Raw genomic sequence first — 21,249 nt, forward strand, 5'->3', positions numbered from 1 at the left:
CACTAATGACAGCACGAAAACCTATTCAGAACATGAACTGAAAACCAACTGATTTTGGATGTGACAATGAACAGGCAATAACAATGAACTGCTTCAACCTACTTAAGAAGGCCAGAAATAGCATCTAAAAAGAGGATTAACATGTCCTCCATTTTTTCTTCAGTTTCATAATGCTCTGCCTGATAAAACAGCCATCGCACATTGCACGCTTTTAATGGTAAATGTACTTTCTATCAATTATAGTAAATATTGTGGTATTGCAGTGCCACCTATTGAGGTGACAGTTAACTAAAATCAGTGTGATAAATATTTACAATGTTTTTCATTTATTTGTTATAATAATAGTTATACATTATAAATGTTAGACAAACGTGATAAGAGAGAGGTACTAAAGGTGTCAAGACTAAACTGTACTATCACAGGTATATGACATGTATGCATCGTTTAGGGAGAATGAGTAATAAGATGTTCTATGGTTTTGTATTTCTTACAGTGAAACAGAAAAAAACAGTGAGAAGAGATTTTTTTTTTTTTTTTAGAAATGACCTCAGCTCACTTAGCAGCTTTTTTTATCATATTAAAAGGAGAAGCGGAACAATAACTAGCACCTCTGTGAAAGTGTAGTTCAGCCCAGGTAGGGATGCTTTGCTTTTCACGCTTGCTGATTGCATTAAAAAAAAAAAAAGAGCTGCCGAGAACAAGTCAACACCACATGAAGCAATCTCAGTATGTTTTCATCGCAAAAACACTTTCGACGCTTTTCACAGAAAGAGCTTGTAATGCTTTTAATTTAAAGTAGCCATACAGAGTCCTGAGTATGTGGTACTTGCAATACTTTCCTGAGGCCAAATGGCTACAGTGATAAAAGGTAGTCATATGTGGGGTGTTCAAGGGTGTCTTTGGCAACATATCCAAGTCTCCTGTCTGAAAGGGGGATGTACTGTACTGTATTTTATACTTTTGTAGTTTCAATAATATATAACAAGCACCACCGGCATGTGCAATATTAATGGCCAACTGTATATTATATTTGTATTCTGACATCCTCAAACTCCACTATCAGGTACACACAGTTTTTGTTGAAAAAGAGCACAGGTGCACTTTTGTATTTTATATTTTATTTTACGGTAATTTATTTTTCCTCCTTTATTCTTAGTTCGTTCCTTATTCTAGTTTATTGTACCTTATTGTGTTTTTCTTTGCCTTTAACTTCTGTGATCTTCCAAGCCGGTGCAACGAAATCTCACTCATTATACGTACTTGGGACATAAAGTGAATGACAATAAAGTTCTCTGAATGAATGAATGAATATGTGAATGGCCATGACTATCCTTGAACAGCATAGGCATTATGATTTCCCCCAACATAAAACCATCTGTTATCAAGTGCCATACTCAGAGTACATGACGACAACTGAGCCATTTCCATAACAACCGTGCAAACTCCATCCACCAATAAAAACCATGAGGTACCGTTGAAACATTAACACTGTAGCTACTTATTAGTACTTTGCATATTCACAGTAAATTGTTTTCTTACTAAAAGAGTATTTCAAAATTCCTATTGAGTGGTTTTGTGCTTGTATGTTAAATCTAACAAGGCATTTTCAGTTACTGGATGTTAAGTTTTGTGGCAGGTGGCCAACAATCTGCAGTCCAGTCACTCAGTGAGACACAGTCAGACACAGTCATAGGATGCACCACTTTGACACACATGAACACAGAGTCCAAAGTGATTCTTCCATGTTGTTTAATTCTGTATGACTGGTTCAAAACCCAAAGTTCTTAATTTTCATACACAGAGTGCATATGTCCAGATTACCCCCTTTCAGACACATACAGTGCAATGCTGCAGGTCAAACAATGGTTTGACTTTGCAGCTCCACTTTCAACCCGCACTGAATACTCATCTTAGTCTGTGAACAGGTGTTTCTATTAGGGGAACTAAATGTTAAACATTTAGCCAACAGCTCATCAGTGGTAGTGGATAATAACATTCAGAACTGAAAAACAGATCCTGCTCAGATCTTTGCTACAACTGTAGACTAGTATCACTGAATGAAGGTGACAAGGAATTAACTTGTGGTAGCACTCTGAGAAGAATGGGGTCAAATGCGGGTTGAGCTTTAAGTAGATCTGTGTCATATCCAAGTCTCCACTCTGAAAGGGGGATATGTGTGTTGTTAATAGAAAAGGAGACCCCTAATTGGGAACCCTAATAATGATAATGTTTTGTTCAAATAGCAACATCCTCCTATAATTCCAAAAAAAATGCAGCTGACAAATATCACACACACAGAATGTTGGTTGGGTTGTAGAAGTAGGAAGCACATGGATTAGTGTAAGAGCTAAACCCCGTGCTAATTTTAACTTTTTGATGTCCCCCTTGCAAAGCAACGTTGACAAACAGTCGAGGTCACTGTTTACAAAGAAAACTCTAACATGCTAAGACTGAATAGTGCATGAGTTTTTGAGATTCTGTGAAGGCATTTTCTCCGCAAAAGACGTAACAATTTGTCGAGTACATTACATAGGCAAAAACTGCCACATCGGGTGGTATCAGAGACAAGAGACATAACGTTATGCAAAGACAGGAACCATACAACGCCACGTATCTACCACACAGACAAAATTAAGCAAACATTTCTAAATAGTGTGCCATACTTACAAACTTGGGTTTGCGGTCTCCTTCATCGTAGCATGACGTGCTGTGGTTGTAAGAACCCTTTTTCTTTTGAGATTTGCTGTCTCGTCCGGATTCAAACCGCTGACTATAACTATCCATGTTGTTAACCTAATGACTTCTACACGAGCTGGTAGCTATTAAAGACGTTAATCTTGTAATGTCTGTAGGGTTCGCTCACACCCTAAAACGGTGAAGGACGACAAACGCAGATTTGTCTATAACACTACCATTCAGGTCCTGAATCTATCGCATAAATGCTAATACCTCCAGCTTGTCAAAATCAGAGAAGTCCATACGTATATCCTCCGGTGTCCACTCCCAGCAATCCGTTTGGCTAGCTAGCAAGTTTGCTACACTATCACTCACTGGTGGCTTTACTTAGCGCTAATCCAATTTATGGACTGTCACGTAATATTTGAATTTCCGCTAACGGAAGAAATGCGGCATAAAACACAACAGTTTTCTTCATTTAACAAATTTTATCCGGTTATTAGTTGCAAGCTGTATAAACATTTCAAGCGGTCGGTGAAGCATTAGCCAGTTAAATTTTGGGGCTAATATTTTTGACTGGCCCGCGCAATAAAGACGTCATCTCCGCGTGTTTAATCCAGCCAATAGAATCCGCTGTGCCACAAATACTGAAACGTCACTGGTACAGTCCACCCGTTTACAGCTCAAAAAGGCATTTCATTGGCCAGAACAACCTGTCAATCAGACGTACTTCATTTCGGGTTTCTTCGTTTTTTCAAGCCTTGGTCTCCCGTAGGTGCGATGGTTTATGTAACCTGGGTCTATGCTTGCTTGAAGAGGTGGTCGCACTTTGTTAGCAGTCATGCGTGTCAAGCCAGATAGAAATTATAAAAACTGTACCTTAAACAAAGTTACAACCTGACGATTTCGACTGAACCACAGGGCACATTTTAATGAAGACAAAGTACTAACCATGTAAGTTGAAAAACTCAAACGCAACACAAAGCCATCCAACAAAACAGTGTAATATGCCGGTTGGAAACGGTTGGTGTCACATGGGTAGCAAGGCAGTGCACACATGTCATGGAAAGTTTCATTCAGTTTTAAATGATCCACAATAGGCCTACTGTGTATAGCCGATAGGTTTGAAATATTATGACTACTGTATTTTGAAATTACAAAACTACTACAACTAATTACACAAAAAAAACATCTGTGTTGGTCACTTTACCACATTAGTATTATTCACTTGTCTTGTAGGCTTAAGCAGATCATTTTCTGTACATTTTAGAAAAAACATTGCCCTTCTCCCTATCCTACCCTGTCATGTTTTCCTGTCTTCTTGTGTCTTTTTTTAATCAGGCTGTTACACTGAAAGTCTGCAAGTTCTTTATACTGTTGTTTTTTAGCTTTGTTTGGCAATTTAAAATTCCAAACACCTTGTCTGATGCAAACAGCAATGAGCTGCTGTGATGCAACAGATAGAAACTTTTGTGAGGTCCTTCTCATGTGCTCTACTCAAAACATAGCCTAATTTGCTCCCCAAAGAGTATCAGAGAAAGTTCTTCAATGGAAAGTGAACCAGTATGAAACATTTGTGTCCCTGTTTGTTGAACCCATGAATTACAGTAGTATGTGTTAATTGTGTGGATTATTGACAGTGAACCACATTATATTAGAGATTGCTTTTGGTGGAAGCTCTTTGTAAACTGTTTTACAGTTGTTGTTGTTGTTGTTGTTGTTGTTGTTGTTGTTGTTGTTGTTTTTATTGGGCAGGTATGCTTGATCATGTGGAACGTTTTTCTTGAGGACAATAAAGTTTATGTAACCTAATTTTGGCAGTGGGTTGAAAAGTCACAAGTGGTATTAACCTTTCAACTGGCTTTGTGCTTCCAGACAGCAAGGAGGATGCCAATTCTTCTTAATGCCTTCGCACTGGAGTCCAATGATAATTACGCATGTGCAGCCAACTGACTTTACAGCTTTAACAGCAGTTGGTTGTGAGTTTGATTGACAGTTTTTTTTTAAAGAACATATCCTTGCCACTGGCAAAAACAAGTAGCCTACAGTACACACTTCATCACAGATTTCAGCTGTCTCTTAACTCATGTAATTTGCTCAAGTGTTGTATTTCAAGCATCAATCTTTTACAAGTGGAGCAGCAATTCAATATAATTATGCTTCCACTATTACCATGTCAGTCTGCAAAAATGCAGTGGAATGGGACAAATTCTCACTCATAGGTAAACTGACATACAGATGGAGATTTGTATAAGCACATGGCCTGTACGTGAATTGCTGAAAACAGATTAGCACTACACATTTTGAATTATGCTTTTTTTTTTTTTTTTTTTTTTTTTGTTCAGGGCAAAACTTTCATTCACCATTGAATGAACCCTTCAGCTTTGAACTCAAATTTTATGTTCTTTGAATTCAGCCTCTTGAAATTAGGCTTAAAGATAACTCTTGTTATCTTTAAAGATCTTTAGTTCTTCAGTCCCAGAAAGTCTGTCTGCATGGCTGCCAGCAGTGTGTTAGCACTCATGATCTAGCCAAACACAAGCCGTGTTGTGCCTTGCTAATCCTCTCAGACAATGAGAGATCTACCCTTCCAAATCAGTCAAAGATTAGCCAAAGGTATATACATTCAAAAGCCCCAAATGCCAAATAAGAGAAATTCAAAATGTCTTGATATCTGCCATCTAAACAAACAGTTCACATACAGAAAATCCACTTGAATTGTGTGTGATTTATTGGCACAACTATTTCAAGACAACATTGCCATTGCAGTAACAAATAAAACAAGAACAATTTAAAGGAATAGAGCAGTGGTTCTTAAAATGAGCCTCAAGGATAATCAGACATGTTTTTCTATATAAAAATTTGTGTCTTAAAGTCACTCAATTCATCGACAAGAACTGAGTCAAATGTTTATTTTTTAGATAGGTTTTTGAAGAATTGAACTGGGCAGAGACATTTTATGTTTTTATAATCTGTTGCATCACAAGAAAAATTTTTTTGCAGTGGCTGTGACAGTAACAGCACATTTCAGCCTTATAACAAAGTCTTGCATTGTATGTAATGAAACAATGATATATAGAATCTGGCTTGTATAGAACAAGTACTAATCATTTGAGAAATAAATGTAGAATGAATGTAGAATATATTGACTTCAGAAATTTTCTTGTTAACTAGACCATAATACAAGAGGGTCAGAATTAAACGTAGAAACTCAGACTCAGTAAGGGAGATGTTATGCTCACAATGAGACTTGTGTTTAACATTTCAGTGTACATATACTGCCATCTTGTGGTATCAATTAAAATCACTGTCATTACTACATACCACTTGGTATGACCATGAAATTATGCCTTTTTTTCTGTAATTTGGATAAACTAAAAACTTTAATATTAAACTGTCTTAAATATCCACTGTGCTTCTTGCCCAGCACTTAACTGTCATACATACAGTCATGGAAATAAAAGGGGGTGCGGGCAATATTGTGTCAGTAAATTTATTTGACTATTTACTTACTCTGTACAAAAGTCTAACCAACTAAAGAGTTGCTCATAACCAAGCAAAGATAACCAAACTGTTCTTCCTACCACACTGAAATGACTGAGACAGTTTTCCAGCCAACATGTCCAGTCAAAGATGGCGTGGAGCTTCGATTTGTCAGTAAAGTCCATATGCTTCTGTGTGGGGTTGCAAATGGAGTCAAGGCTGGTTGGAGGTGGGCCCTTTGTAACCAATCATCTTGATGTCCTACTTGGGATTCCTTAAGTGTCAACCACAGGATGTCAACTAACTGTCCCAAAATGTGTGGCCTAAAGCTTGGGCTAACAATGGGAAGAGGTGGATGCACTGAACAAGGTTGGGATGGCTTCCTGATCACATACCTGAAATTTAAGCATATGGTAGAATTAAATTTCTTACACATTTGATTCATTATTTGATATAAACTGTTATATCTGTTAGGATTAAAAGGATTTTTATTTGGTGAAACATTTGTATCTCCAGAGGGATAGAATTTAAATCTCTTCTGGGGGCCAGTTAACTGTTTTGGCCAGAAATGGACTGGGGTTGGCTTTTCCCAAGTAACAACCAGTGGTGAACACCGAGAGGAAACTGGAATGGAGTGAATTGTCCCAATACTACAGATAAAGGGTAATTTCCTAACTCAATGAATTCACCGTGAATTCAGATTGTTTTCCAGTAAGAAGAGATTGTCCTTTACTATGTCTGACGTTTTTCCACTGAAGAATTTAAACCAGCACCTAGACCAGAGCATAAACGAAGAAGAAAACAGAAAAAATGAATAGAGTAGTTTGACCCTCTCGGCGCTCCATACTCAGAGAACGCGTGTCGATCTGTGACGTATGTAACGTAGGGTCGTTTGGTTCTCACATTAGCGAGCTTTATCGTTTTCAGGACGATAATATGCTTTATAGAATCAGATAGTCGTTATCCACATGAGCTCATTATAAACCTACTGGTGACGTTATTTACACATCTACGGTTTGGACGAAAATGACCGATTTGACAGATTTCCTGACGAAAGAGGGCTGGTAGGTAGCATGGTAGCTAACGTCAGTGAGCTAGCTAACTTACTGAGGTGTCAGACTGGTTTTGGCTAATAGCACTGATTATTATATCTTTACGCTGAAGTTTTGCAAGGTTTGCAAAGTTCATGCAGCCAGTTTAAGTTGTGTGGATTGTGATCAGAGTGATTTATCTGAAGCGAAAATAAGGCTCACTTACTAAGTAGCTAGCGAGATAAATATCGTTAGCTAGCTAATACACACTTAGCATGCTATTAACATAATGCAAACTGTTGACGCCACAGTTTGCTTTAACTGTTGAGCAGTGATAATGTTACATGCAGAGCTGGTCAAAGATACCAATGGAGCGCCGAGCTCAGTTAAAGTCAGAAACTTGCGGTGCTTTTGAAATTCTGAACTTGCCAGCAGCACTCATTACTGTACAGTATTTATAACAGATTGCTGGCGGCAGTCTACCTTCGTTAATAAACATCCAAATATTAACAGTTTTGTTAATGGGGTGGTCCCCACTGGAGTGCTAAATTATTTCTCTGAGGCTAAGTTAAACACAGTTGGTAATATCATATTATAGAAATCGAACACGTTATCATTATTAAACGCCTCGTTCCGTGGTTAACTGAATTGTGTTTAAGACATAAGAATTGTCTACCAGTATTAGATTTCTTGTGATTTAATTACCGTGGCTAGATGCTCTGCAGAAACTTGTGGTCAGACATACTCAACTTCTACTTGAAATCTCTGCTAACGTCATCAGTTTCTCTCTCCACCTTGGATGTCATCTTGCAGGTACCTCAGTGATGAAGGCATAGCACAACTGCAAGGATCTGCTGAGAAATTAACACACAGTGACATTATTCGTATAGCACTTGACGTAAGTTTTAGGCATATTTTAAAGTTTTATTGTTTGTAACTGTCATTGCTTTGATTTGTAACTTTATTTGATTTTAAACTAGTTACTTATCTCATTATCAGGTCCTGCACTTTTCCTTTTTAACATTATGTTCACCTTGTTTTAATTGTTATAGTCATGTATTCTTCTTTTATTGCTATTTGATTTTAATTGTCTGAATTCATTGTATGTCTGTACCTCGGCACCTCCATACATCTTCTGAGATTTTAAAATGGGAAGTTTTATATATGCATTTTTCCAGTATAAGACAAGTCTACAATGCATTTACATAGCAGTGTGCAGATACTATAGTCAACAATGGGTTTGCAAACTATTGTGGGAAATGGTTCTGAAAGGTTGCTGTAATTTAATTAGGTGCTCATTGCTTTAGCAGTATACACTGACGTACACAGTTACAATACATGCTAATGAAACAGACAAAACTATGGACACACAATTTTAAACTGGGGGTTAAATTCTCTTCTCTGTGAAAGTTCAGTATGTTTGATATGTTTGTGTATGAAATATTCACTGGTGTAAGTAGACTTGTGTGAAAAGCATATTATGGAGCCTATTGATAATTAGTGTCATTGTACGACCCACTAGTTGAAGGTTCAGCACTGACTCTATCAATCTCTAGAAGATTATCTTGCTCCTTTACATCAAACTATGTCATTTTTCTTCTTTGATCAACCACCTAAATTGAGTCCATTGTCTATCTACATATTTATTTTCATGGGATTGAGAAACAACATATTAAACACTACATCATAAACTTTAAACTAGTTATGAAATTAAATTGAGCAGTTGCTGCTTTGCTAACAAAACCACAATTGTCCCATTTCTTTGAACTTGTCTTGATGCAGCAGATTGAATAATTGTATTGCAACTGTATTTAGAGAAGTTTTATTGAGACATCAGTGAATTGGTGCCCTGATGCAGCCAACAGAAATCAGAGAGATGTTTGCACTTTGGAGAAAACTTGCAAGCGGGTGACCATTATGTTGGTTCCAAGGACATATAAAATGTATTTTATAGGTATTTAAAATAATTTATACAGTATGGTACTGCAGTTAAATTTGCCTGACAGTGCACAAACATGTTTATTTGTTTGCTTCAAATTGGCTCCATGATGTACATTTCTGGGACTGAGGGTGCAAGTGAAAGGGCTCCTCCCTAAAACAGTGGTGTCCAAACTGTTCCACAAAGGGCTGGTGTGGCTGCGGGTTTTTGTTCCAACCAATGAAGAGCACACAGTGTGACCAATGGACTGCCTGAAGACTGAGTTCAGTTGATTAAATGAGTCAAGTCTGGTGTGCTGCTGCTTGGTTGGAACAAAAACCTGCAGCCACACCGGCCCTTTGTGGAACAGTTTGGACACGTCTGCCCTAAAATATAGAGGAATGTTATTACCAGCCTATTTTTATTGTAGTGCACCATCGAGTATAGGTGAATACATTTTCTGGAATCTATTTAAGGCAAACTCTGTTGCATTACTCCATTTTATTATGCCTGTCATATTATTTGTTATTTCTTTTGAACTAAGTAGTATTGTCCTTTGCAGAGTGATCTTAGATCTACTGGGAGAAAATTACTACCATCTGATATCAATAGTGGAAGAACTGAGAAGGTGAGTGTTACAGAAGATCTTACATGGCCATTTCAGTGGTACTTTTATGAAACTCAATGGGAAATTATGCATTCTGGTCATTGTATTGTTTTCTTTTTAACAGCTGAAGGTCAGTGCAATGCAGGCTCAGATTAACATTTGAAGTGCAGTTCTTATAAATGCCACTAGATGGCCCTAATACACTGACAAAAAAAGGATCAAAGAAATACTTCTTCACCTGTGAAACTGGAGCTGAGCAACTAGGGAGAAAAAAAATGATCCAAATATTGTCAGAGGATTAAAACATGTAATTAAAACATGTAATTTTTTTGTGAACTTAACACTGACTCCCTTCAGGCTCAGAATAAAATGGGCACTCATGTCATCCACGCCAAACTCAGCCACTCAGCACTCTGCACAGTACATAGGCTGTGTAAAAGTGAACATTACATTACGCCTCATACAGATTGTAGTATTGTATGTAGATTGCATTTGCATATTTTACACATTTCTTTTCACTGAATCAGAAATCATAACTTGAGTGGATAGATCTAATAACTGCTTTTAATTAAAATGGCTACTATGAAATTAAATGTAAGCAATGAAGCAGTTCAGAGGAATACATAAATATGTGCTAATGCAGGTTTGCTAAATGGAAAGATTTTTTTTATGATGCCTTAGTTTTTTGCTTGTATTTCGCTATTGCAGTTCTTCCCCAAATGCTGCTAAGTTGCCTTCTAAGCCATAATTCTTTTGTTGTGTCTTTCACATGGCCAGTTGGAGGGTCCGTGTGTTCTCCAGGTGCAGAAGGTGAGGAACATCTCAGCTCCTAAAGACCATGAGGAGTCCCAGGGCGCACCACGAATGCTGCGCCTACAAATGACAGATGGGCATACCACCTGTGTTGGATTGGAGTTTAAACACCTGTCTAAGATCAGGTATCTGTATAACAGTTTTATTGCATTGCAGAGTTCCTTAGGTTTAGTGGAAATAACTGGATGTAGGGTATTGTAATTGGGAGGTTAAGGTCATTGTTTAATACTGGCAGGAAATAACATTAATTGCATTGATTTAAAAATAAATAACTGTAAAAAATGTATTTCTGGTAGCTACAAATATTCAAAGCAGAATGTGATTTAGTCAGTTATATATTCCAAGCAAATGTGTAAGATACAGCAGACACCCTTCTCCTTCACCTCCTTGCCAACACTCTCACCCCACCACATGCCTCAATTTTCCCTTTATCTGCATTTTCCACGTGGTGGCAGCTGATCTAACAATTCTCAGCCTTAATTACATCTCCATCCCAGCAACGGTGGCCTTGGTGACTGCTGCCATGGTGACTAGCCAGTCTGTACAGGTGGAGTGGCCAGAATGTGGGCCTTGACTTCCTGATGGGAAGAGAGGAGAGAACAGAACAAATCCCCTCTTTATGAGCAGCACACACACACTGGCTACCAACAGCGGTGGTTAGTGTTTCTTCTGAAAGTGTCCGCTTTAGTGTGCGTGAGGCCGTAAGTGAGTGGCAAAGAAGGATGAGATGGATTACCAAACTGTTCAGTGTGTGAGACTGATATAGAGGGATGACAATTGAGCATTAAGTACCAACATTGATCAGAGAATGAATAGTGTGTTTGTAGGATTGGACGTATGGGCTTGTATGTGATTGAATCAAGGATAGAGTGCCTCACTTCTGCATTGGCCGCTATCATGAGGCCGCTAGCATCTATCCCAGAGGTTTGGAGTGAAATCCCTAATTGTTGCTTTGGCATCCGGCTTCAGTAGCTGGAAATCCCTCTAAGTCCCTGTGCTTTCCTAATGAGAGAGGCAGAGGCCTTATCAGGCCTGATGAGATAGAGGGGCTTTTAATTTACCATGAGGATGGGTGAGCAGCTGGGATTATTAATAGTCTCTCCTAGCCTCGCCACCCACCCTGTGGCACTGCTCCATGTCCTTTATAAAGTGGTATGGGTGAGGCTTGGTATGTGCAGCTATAATGTCTTAAGCCCTTGAATGTGTTTTACATTTAACATTTGGTTAAACATAAACATGTGAAGCATGCATTCACAAATATATTTTTATTGTTTTTATTTTATTGTTTTGTTTTTCAGTCTTAATACCCCTCCTGGAACAAAGGTAAAGCTTCTTGGCACGGTTCAGGTTAAAAATGGTCTTTTGCTACTCGATGACTCAAAAATCTCTGTCCTTGGAGGAGAAGTTGATCACATGGTGGAGAAATGGGAACTACAAAGGGTGAGGGCTGATATATATATATATATATATATATATATTTTTTTTTTTTTTTTTTTTTTTTTTTTTTTTTTTGTTATGATAGCACAGCTACTTTTGCTGAAAAAAGAAATCATATATTGGTAATCATTTTAAATCTGTGTTAAAGCCCACTGCCAGACTGTCATTACTCTTTTTACGATAATATTTTTTCTTAGTTTTTAAGTTCTTAAGTCTTAGTCTTTACCATTCAACCTACAGAGTCTGGCCAAACACAGCAGGAGTAACATTGGAGCAGAAGGTGGACCACCTCCCTTTGTGCCATTTGGTCAGGTGAGCAAAAATATTTGTAATACAGCACTTTTCAAAACTAAAGCAATGTGCTTCCTTGTTATCAACGCCTGAATAAAAAACAAAATGAAATAAGAAAAATAATACAATCAGGAAAATATAAGTTTATGCAGCAGTGATTTAATAGAGGTCTGGGGTACTGTTGAATAAGCTCACAAATGTATGCGAGTGGCCAAATCCAGGCCTGGCTCCAGGAGTGGACCTTGATGTCCCTTTTCTTGGAAATGTTCTCTCTGATCTTTCTGAGGTAATTGTGAGAGTCTTCATGAATCTTTAAAATGCATGACTAAATTTTAATTTTGCTTTGTTGTCCCACCACACATATTGCAAACAGTTCAATGGGAGTTTTTCCACTTCCAGTAATATATGTCATGGAAAGTGTTGCACCTGTGTTAAAATAAACTGTTTCAAAGAATGATAAGCAGGCCTCTAAAGTGCACCATCAAACATAAATAATAGTCTTCAAATATACACTTCTATCACATCATCACATTGTCAAACAATTGGTATTTATGCATAGTATTAGATTGGAAAGTACCATCGGAAACTGTTAAACCACCTTAAATTTTCTCACATTTTGGGGTTTTGCACATCATGGCTATTTATAGAAAATTAAATACAGTAATTTCTCATTTAAAAACTACTCAGCCTGAGTCGATACTCCCTTGGCAAGGATTACAGTTTCAGAGTCAGATACATCCAAATCAGCTTGACACTTGGATTTTGGGATTTTCAGCCACTCTTCGTTCCAGATTTGCTCGAGCTTTGTAAAGTTGGTTGAGGAGAATTTGGGAATTATCATTCAACAAAACTGTATTTCTAATACTGGGTCACTCCGGGACTTTGGTTGGATGTTGATTGGATGTCTGCTTCAGGCTGTTATATTTAAATATTACCCTATTCCAAGGTAATTAGTGCTCTGAAGCAGATTCTCTTCAAATCTGTGCCTGCATTTCCCTTGGCTTTATGTTCTATCAGTAAATCAGTTCCACTTCTCCCAGTTCCTGCTAGTCAGAGACAATCCCCCAGTATGAAGCTGCCACCTTCATTCTTCACAGCAGGAATTTTTAAAAGTGAGATGAGTTGGTGGGTTTTCACTGGATATTTTGTTTCCTCTGAGGAGTTTAATTTAGTGTCCAACAATCTCAACAAACAATAGAATTATTTGCCTCATGCTCTGAATCTATAACATTTTCACCAGTGAAGTGTCAGGCACACTTGAGAGCACTGAAAGAAAATAGCATTCAAGTTTTAATCATCATATTTACATCAATTACCACTTAAACATAATGATATCTTGGCATGCAGATAGTTTGGGTTTTATAGCCTTTGCCCTTTCAGAATCACTTCTTTTTGCCCTTTGCCCTGTGCCAATGCCTTAGCCAGTCTGGCTAATCTACAAAGCTCACAGACATTCATCTTTGATAAACTGTCTATAGCCAGGTTTGTGAATTAGTGGCAAAAATCTCAGTGGTGGTGATCTCAAAACCTGAGCAAATAAAATTCAAAGTGTCTGCATAGCTGCGTACCACCAGGAGTAATTGTGCTAATGTGTTTTTTGTTGTAATGGGGTGAGCTAACCTCTTAACACCTAACACATTTGGCATCTTTGGCATTTTTTTATATCAGCTGCCCACTTTCTTTCTCTTCAGATATTTCACCTCTGGCTTTTTTATCTTGCCACCTACCACTTTACCTTGCTGGGATTGCCAACGCAACCAAAAAGATGATGAACCTGTTCAGAAACAGAGGTCACTGCTCATGTCAGTTTCTGATTTCTCTGACTGAATTATCACTTTCTACAGCCATGAAACAGCTGCAGAAAGTGTTGAACATTAACTGTGAGCTGGGAGGCAGCTTTGGGATTTGGTTTGCCTTTGGTTGCTACAACAGAATTTTAGAGTGTAATTTAAACACCGCAACTAAAGTTTAACTCGAAGGTAATTCTGCAAAATATGGAAATTGTCAAGTGCATTGATTTTTTTCTTAAGGGGCTATACATTATTGAGGAGGGTCTTTGAGAACATGTTCTTACTCCCTCTATTTGCTCTCTACAGAAATGTGCAAGGAAGGATGAAGTAGACAGCAGAGAACTAGACCAGAGGAAGACCCTCCAGACTCTCAATGCAGTCAAAAGTACTGATGAGAATGATGAGTTTGAAAAACAGCGGACAGCAGCTATTGCTGAGGTGGCAAAGACCAAAGAGGTTTGTAAACACAGTGGATCTGCGTCATTATTACATCTTACAGAAATGGTTATGGTAACTACGAGTTACTGAATTATTTAAAAAAAAATGTAGTTGTTTGTTGTCTCACTATATATTGTGTATTATAGACTCAGTCTCTCACTGTTGTGATGTGCTAAAATTATCTTACACAGCAAATTGAGGGAATATCCTTGGTTAGCCTATAATTTGATGCCATTTGCCATTTTTACAGATTTTGCTGTCTCTTATTAATTGCAATATCTGCACAAACTATTTCATTTGGCCCCCATTTAAAAATACTTACTCCTTATTGGCATTCACCTTAACTTGGATTGCCTTTGACATTCAAGTAACTCTTCAAATTAAAAATCATAATTACGTTGTCAGCTACAAAGTTCTTCTTCTGGTGTTCACTTTATTGTTTTTCCAACCCTACAGCTCTAATGATCCTAATGTTCTTTTCCTTGTTAGGGTCCCCGCACATTTGGAGGTGGAGGAAATGCAGGCAGTAATTTATCCAGTGCTGCTTCCACCTCCCGGGGCAGAGACTCATACCAGCAGAGAAGACGAGAAGACAGGGTTGAAAGAACTGAAAGCAGACAAGATGGAAACTACCGAGAGCTGGTGAGAAGACAGACTTGGTCCAAACCTGTAAAACATTTTAAGCCTGTGTTGAGGTCATGGTTTGACCTCAACATTACTAAAGCCTCCAGTCACTGTAACAAAGCAATTTCAAGGTTGGAACTAGTTCTGCGTTCTTCTCTGGTTTCTTTGGTCTGGACTGAAGTCTCATTTCATGGCTCATAGACTGGGTGAGACACTTATTATAATATTCAAGAAATCTAAACAAACTGGAGATCTGGTCAGGTTTTCCAATCAAGTGGCAAGTTTATCTAGCTGTGTGTTGTGACCTGCCAGGTTTTAGGCTGAAATCAGCCTGCTTTGGGCTAAACACATGAAAACTAGGATGGAACAGGATATTATAGTGTTTGGCTTTGGAATGTTTTAATCATGGTTTGAAACTTGAATCCACACTAACTTAAAACAAAACTCGAAGTGATTCTCATGTCTTGCCCACTTATAAAGGGAGGTTCTTTGTGAATCTTTTTTTTTCCTCCACTGTCCATTTAATCCATCTTTCTCTGTCCCTGCTAAACCTTTCCTCTGTGTGTAAAATTACATTGCATTCTGTGTTTAGGTGGATGAACGTGCTCTGAGAGACATCATGGAGATGGGCTTTAACAGAGAGGCTGCTCGGCAGGCTTTGATGGATAATAACAACAACCTTGAAGTGGCACTGAACAGCCTGCTGACTGGGTCTTCTGGTAGCAGACCTGGCCCTGTGGTAGCTGAATCCAACAAGCCCCAGCCCAGAGGTTCATACATACACATACACATACACTCTCACACACACACACACACACACACATCTGCCCGCTGCCCTTATTGGCTTGAAAAATTGCTCCATAGCCCGAACCATTTGTATGGAGTAAGAGTGAGATTGGTGAAGCTGTGTGTAGGTCCCTTTAATGCAGTAAAAATCATCTGCACCCTAGTTTAAGGTACACAGTGGCTGTTTTGCTTGTTTTAGTCCATTTACCACAAATTGCATAGACAGTTCACTGTCGACTTTTTTCCCCAAGCACATCGTAAAGTTTCAGATGGATGTTCTGCTTTACCTCCAGTTATTGTTTAGTATTTGTTTCAGCGCTGACAACTGCAACTTAACTTTAAACTTGTTCCATCTCATTGAGCTACCTAACAGCTGAAAAGATTTTTATGTTGTGGCCGTAGGCTTTATGTTTTCAGGTTGTCTGTCCATACGTCCATCCATATGTCCCATTCTTGTGAGCGTAATATCTCAGGAATGCCTTGAGGCAATTTTTCATATTTGACGCAAAGGTTCACTTAGTCTCAAGGATGATTAGATTAGATTTTGGTGGTTGGTGGTTAAAGGTCAAGGCAACTGTAACCTCACAAAACATGTTTTGGCATTTTAAATACAAAAGGTCAGTGTTCTGCAAAAACACTTTTCTGGCCATTATTCAGTACTGAATTCCATACTAACTTCACTAATCTTAGGTGCCCACTTTGACTGTGTAGATCCTCTGTGCTGCTTGTGGGTTGAAGATGTGGGTGAAGCATCAGTGTTTTAGAATTTACAGCAACATCCATATTTGAAGCATCTTGGCTCTACATAATTTCATTTTTGGGTTCTTCTCAGCTAGAGGAAAGGGAAGAGGCAGGTCCAGAAATGAAGATGAGGAGGAGGGAGGAGGGGGAAGGCCATCTGGACCCAGCACTCTGTTTGACTTTCTGGAATCCAAGATGGGTGTTTTCTCCATTGATGGTGGGTGAACTGGTCTGGAATTCATTCATCTAAACTGCTGTTGTGTCTCTCAGGTCCACAACTGTCACGTTTTGAGTTTCTACTTGATGTATTTTTGGAAGACAAAATACATATTATAATAGTATATAATAGTATATAAAATACTATCATAACCTGAAGCGATTTAGGTCATGTTCTCTAAATGTCTGAAGTCAGTGCTGGTATTGAGGCCCAGTGCAACACTGGGCTGTAGTTGAAAGTGGGTATGAACAAAAAAAAATTATATACTATATATATCAAATTTGATTATATGGTTTGGTGATTCCATTGATTATATTTTCATCTTTTATTTACTACTTTAGTATTTTTAGTGAAATTTAATCTTCATTGAGTAATGGTTTGTGGCACATGGTAATGTGGCTGTCAATATTGCTTCTATTATTTATCTCAATATTGTTTTGCCATAGTTTTTCATTTAACTGCCTTTTTTTGGCTTGTTTTCTCAGAGCCAAAGAGCCAGGCAGCTCAGAGACATCAAGAGAGTAAAGCAAATTTCTCCAACTCAGACTATTACTCCAAAGACACATCTCAGACAAAGTTCTCCTCGCATTATGACCATAGGCAACAAAGAAATGACAGACCACCTCGCTTCCATAGGGACACTGATTTTCCCAAACCTGGCCAGGAGCCTCTCTCTAACTCTACAACCTCCCAAACATCAGCTCAAGCCCAGCAGTGGAAGGGCCAGGAGAGATGGTCACGAGGCACATCAGACAGATTGCAAAATGACAGGAGAGACATGCGAGATGAGCAGATTTTTCCTTCTTCCTTCACAACCACTTTCACACGCTCAAAAGAACCTCAGCAGCAGACTGAGTTTTGTGGCTCTTACCACCAGCAATCCAGAAATGGAGATGGTAGTGGTGGAAATATGGCTGGACCATCTCACAGGAGAGGGGTAAAAGACAATGTACCTACATCTAAACTGACCAATTCTGCAGGCAGCGAAGTGGATGGAAGAAGAAATAATAAGCGTACAGACAGAACTGAAGAACCCAACAACAGCAGAAGGAAGGGGAAGACTGACCGGCCAAACTCAGACCACCTTGACAAACAAAGGGATAATGGGCCACCAAACTTGAGGGGAGGAAGCTCAGGGACGTCCCAAGAAGTGGGGTTATCACGTGATTCTCGGGTCATGACAGGGGAACCTTCTCATTTCCAAAATGGAGATATGGAACACAAAAGAACTGGGCCAATCAAGCCAACAAACTCATCCGGTCCCCCCAACAGGGAGCCACCTCCCAAGAAAACCAATTCGAATAATTCAGGACCTAAAAGAAGATCAGGACAAGGCAGAGGTCAAGGTCCTCGAGGAACAGAGAAAAGTCATATTGTGGAACACGCCTGGAAACCTGGAGACCAGTGCTTGGCACTCTACTGGGAAGACAGCAAGGTATGTCATTCCTGGACTGGTAATGTAAGAACAGCTAGTAATTGGTGAAAAACTGTATGTTATATAGTCATCTTACCATATGTCAAGTTCGGGAGGAAAATTCACTGAAATAAAAACTAATTGCACAAATGACACCACATAGACAAGTGAGCTCATAATGTGACATGTAAACTGTCTGCAGGAACTACTACAAATTGAACAACTGAGACCCAGATTTGTGGCAACATTAAAATTAACATCTAAATCTGCGACAGTGACAATTCACTGACATACATTGTGGGATTCTAGACATGTCAAATGTGTCTTTTCTTTGGCTGACACTTGTTTGACAGTTAGCATGTTAAATGACATCAAAAATTAATTAGTGCGATTGTGACTCATTTTCTCTCAGTCACAGTGTTGACAGTGTCTTTGATTTGTTTGTCACATTGTAATTAATTGACGTAAATTTGTCTTGACATGTGGGAATGTTTGTTTTAAAATAATTAGATTTCTGTTTCTTTCTCTCTCTCTGTGGTTGTGTGTGTGTGTGTGTGTGTGAAGTTCTACCATGCCAGAATAGATGCTGTGCATCCATCAGGCTCCACGGCTGTGGTTGTATTTAGTGATTATGGAAATTGTGAAGAGGTCCTGCTGCATAACATCAAACCTGTTGCTGCTGATGTACTGGTAAGGAGAAAGAAAACATGACTGAACTGTATTCAAGTTGGTTGAGGAAAGGGGAGGAAATATCAATGACATCTATGTTGATTACCCACAGTAACATCACAACCGTATCTAATGTACAATGGCAGGAGGAAGATGATGGTTACTACGACAGTTCACTAGAGTTTCGACGTGGGGGAGATGGACAGCCTAGACGCACAAGACCCACGCAGCAGTATTACCAGCCACCCAGGGCACGAGATTGATGTGCCTGCGTTTACACTGGCAGGTAAATAAATAAGAAATTGTGTTGTTTTTTTTCCATTAATAATTAAACGTGAACAATGTTCCTATTTTTATGTGGAGGATTTTTATATTCTTTATATTTAGATTTAATATAGAGTCTAAACCTGCTCTATATGAAAAGCGCCCCTAGATAACCTCTGTTATGATTTGGCGCTATATGAATAAGATTGACTTGACTCAAATTTATTCATAACATTCCTATTTTCATCGTTGTGGGAGTCTTGAGTTATTTGGTAAACATGTGAAAGTATAGACTGGACAAAAATCTTTTGTAGGCATTTCTGTAACCTTAGCTCTTGCATTTTTACCTATATATAATTCATAATGAAAACTCTTACCAACAACAGCTTAAAAAAACCTCATGCTTCATACTCTTTTGTGTAAAAACTGATTTTATAAAATATTTTCAACTTTGACTGCTTCTGCATGGACCATGCATTGTGTAAAAAAACTATTTCACAAGGTCTGCTGCAGTTCTGATCTTACAAGATGCCCAGGTGACATCAAAATCCAAACTTGGTTAATTCTGTACATTTACTGAATAATTTCTCCCTTTTCTTTTTCTCCATCCATCAGTGTGCTTGTCCCACATCCTTCCACTGCAGAGATTATGTCACTTTCTGCAACAATCCAGAGTGCTTCCTGAATTTTTAAGTGTGCGCAGGTCAGGACATACAAAACTTTTCAAAGGGCTTGGACCTCATGCAAAAATAAAAGAAAAACTGACATGAGCACCTGTTGTTTTTGTTAAAGACATATCTACTGTATATGTTGTGAAGATTTGTTAAATGGATGCATTAAAATAAACAGTTATTATAGTATGTAGCTGATTTGTTGTTTTAATGTGTTTTAATTTTTAATTATTAGATTCAAATGATGAATAAACTAATGCAGAGCAGAAAAAAAACCTCTAAGGGGTCCTTGGTTTTATTTATAATCTCTTGACGACAGTTGATTATCAGTAAGTTTTAGTTTATCACAAAGTTAATTTAAGTTTATTTTAACCTGTGATGTGATAATGAATCTGCTACCTAATTTGTTAATTCTACTAATTTGCTAATTCCGGTGTAACTTACATCTGTCGTGCCTTCTCTTGAGGATAGAGATAGGCAGTACGAGTCCATAGCAAGCAGCTCAAGCTCATTTGTTGTGCTCTCTGAAGCAAATCCAAAGAGTAAGATAATCTCTTCCCCCTGTAATAGAGATGGTTACACTGCAGAGATATCATTTTGCACATTACAAAAGAAACTGTACCTAGCTCTTCAAGCAGTGCACATGCACCACTGTGTGCTGGGTGTTTATGGTCCTGTGCTGTGCGAGAGACAAGTTTTACACATCAAGAAATAATCTCTACCTCAGCTCCAGTTTCACTCTTACCAACAGTAGGAGACAAATGGACAATGGACCAGGGTTCAGGAGAGAGGTCGTCGTGCTATTCTGTATCACTGGTCCAAAGGATTTGCTTTATTTTCCAACTAAGGTGCCAAGTGAGCATAGATGAATAATTAACAGCTGGTAATATGGAAACCTATCCGTTCGGGAGGAACTGAAAGTGAAGCTCTTGAATGCATTCTTGGGTACTGACTATGACACACTGGCCAGATAATCATAAAAGATTGATTTTCAATCAGATAAACAGATATTTTGGTTAGAAGAATTGAGCCTATTTTATATTTGATATTTAGCACAACGAATATTAAGGAGAAGCCCTGTGGTCTCTTAGTCATTAGATGTCGTTAGTTACAGGATCAGTTTTTTTGCACCATCATTTGATAAGTGTAAACTGATTCTCATCAAATAGAAAATCCTTGTAGCTGTTGTATGATGGGCAGTAACTGAGAAACTGACTTAATCAGGGGGTTTGGAACAAGTTTTATTATCTTGTAGTCAATTAATAATAAGCTATTTTTTTGTACATTAGCTTTGTTAAAATGCTATTTCTGTGAGTTTTTTGAAGAAAATCTAATAGAAAACAGTTTTCAGGGTGGGGGTGGATCCTCACTGTTTGGGC

General features: G+C 38.3%; 2 protein-coding genes across 5 annotated transcripts in view; one reads left to right on the forward strand and one right to left on the reverse strand.

The window, feature by feature from the left end:
• The window catches only part of LOC121185174 (protein diaphanous homolog 3-like), a 140,318-nt gene extending 137,091 nt beyond the window's left edge, over positions 1 to 3,227 (reverse strand). For all 4 annotated transcript variants that reach the window (XM_041043229.1, XM_041043221.1, XM_041043211.1 and 1 more), the window contains exon 1: positions 2,668 to 3,227. In XM_041043229.1, coding sequence (XP_040899163.1) covers positions 2,668 to 2,784 — 117 coding nt within the window. In that variant the 5' untranslated portion in view covers positions 2,785 to 3,227. The remainder of the gene's footprint in view (positions 1 to 2,667) is intronic.
• A 3,795-nt stretch (positions 3,228 to 7,022) lies between these two features.
• tdrd3 (tudor domain containing 3) lies at positions 7,023 to 20,059 on the forward strand. The gene is made up of 14 exons (XM_041042708.1): positions 7,023 to 7,223; positions 8,004 to 8,088; positions 9,671 to 9,736; positions 10,493 to 10,653; positions 11,827 to 11,968; positions 12,206 to 12,277; positions 14,353 to 14,502; positions 14,974 to 15,126; positions 15,701 to 15,878; positions 16,727 to 16,852; positions 17,338 to 18,287; positions 18,831 to 18,956; positions 19,082 to 19,221; positions 19,815 to 20,059. The coding sequence occupies exons 1-13, from the start codon at positions 7,186 to 7,188 to the stop codon at positions 19,196 to 19,198; spliced, it is 2,364 nt and encodes a 787-aa protein (XP_040898642.1). The 5' UTR covers positions 7,023 to 7,185; the 3' UTR covers positions 19,199 to 19,221; positions 19,815 to 20,059.
• Positions 20,060 to 21,249: the final 1,190 nt, after the last annotated feature.

The sequence above is a fragment of the Toxotes jaculatrix genome, chromosome 1 (genome assembly GCF_017976425.1).
Source record: "Toxotes jaculatrix isolate fToxJac2 chromosome 1, fToxJac2.pri, whole genome shotgun sequence".
In the NCBI taxonomy this organism is placed as follows: Eukaryota; Metazoa; Chordata; class Actinopteri; family Toxotidae; genus Toxotes; species Toxotes jaculatrix.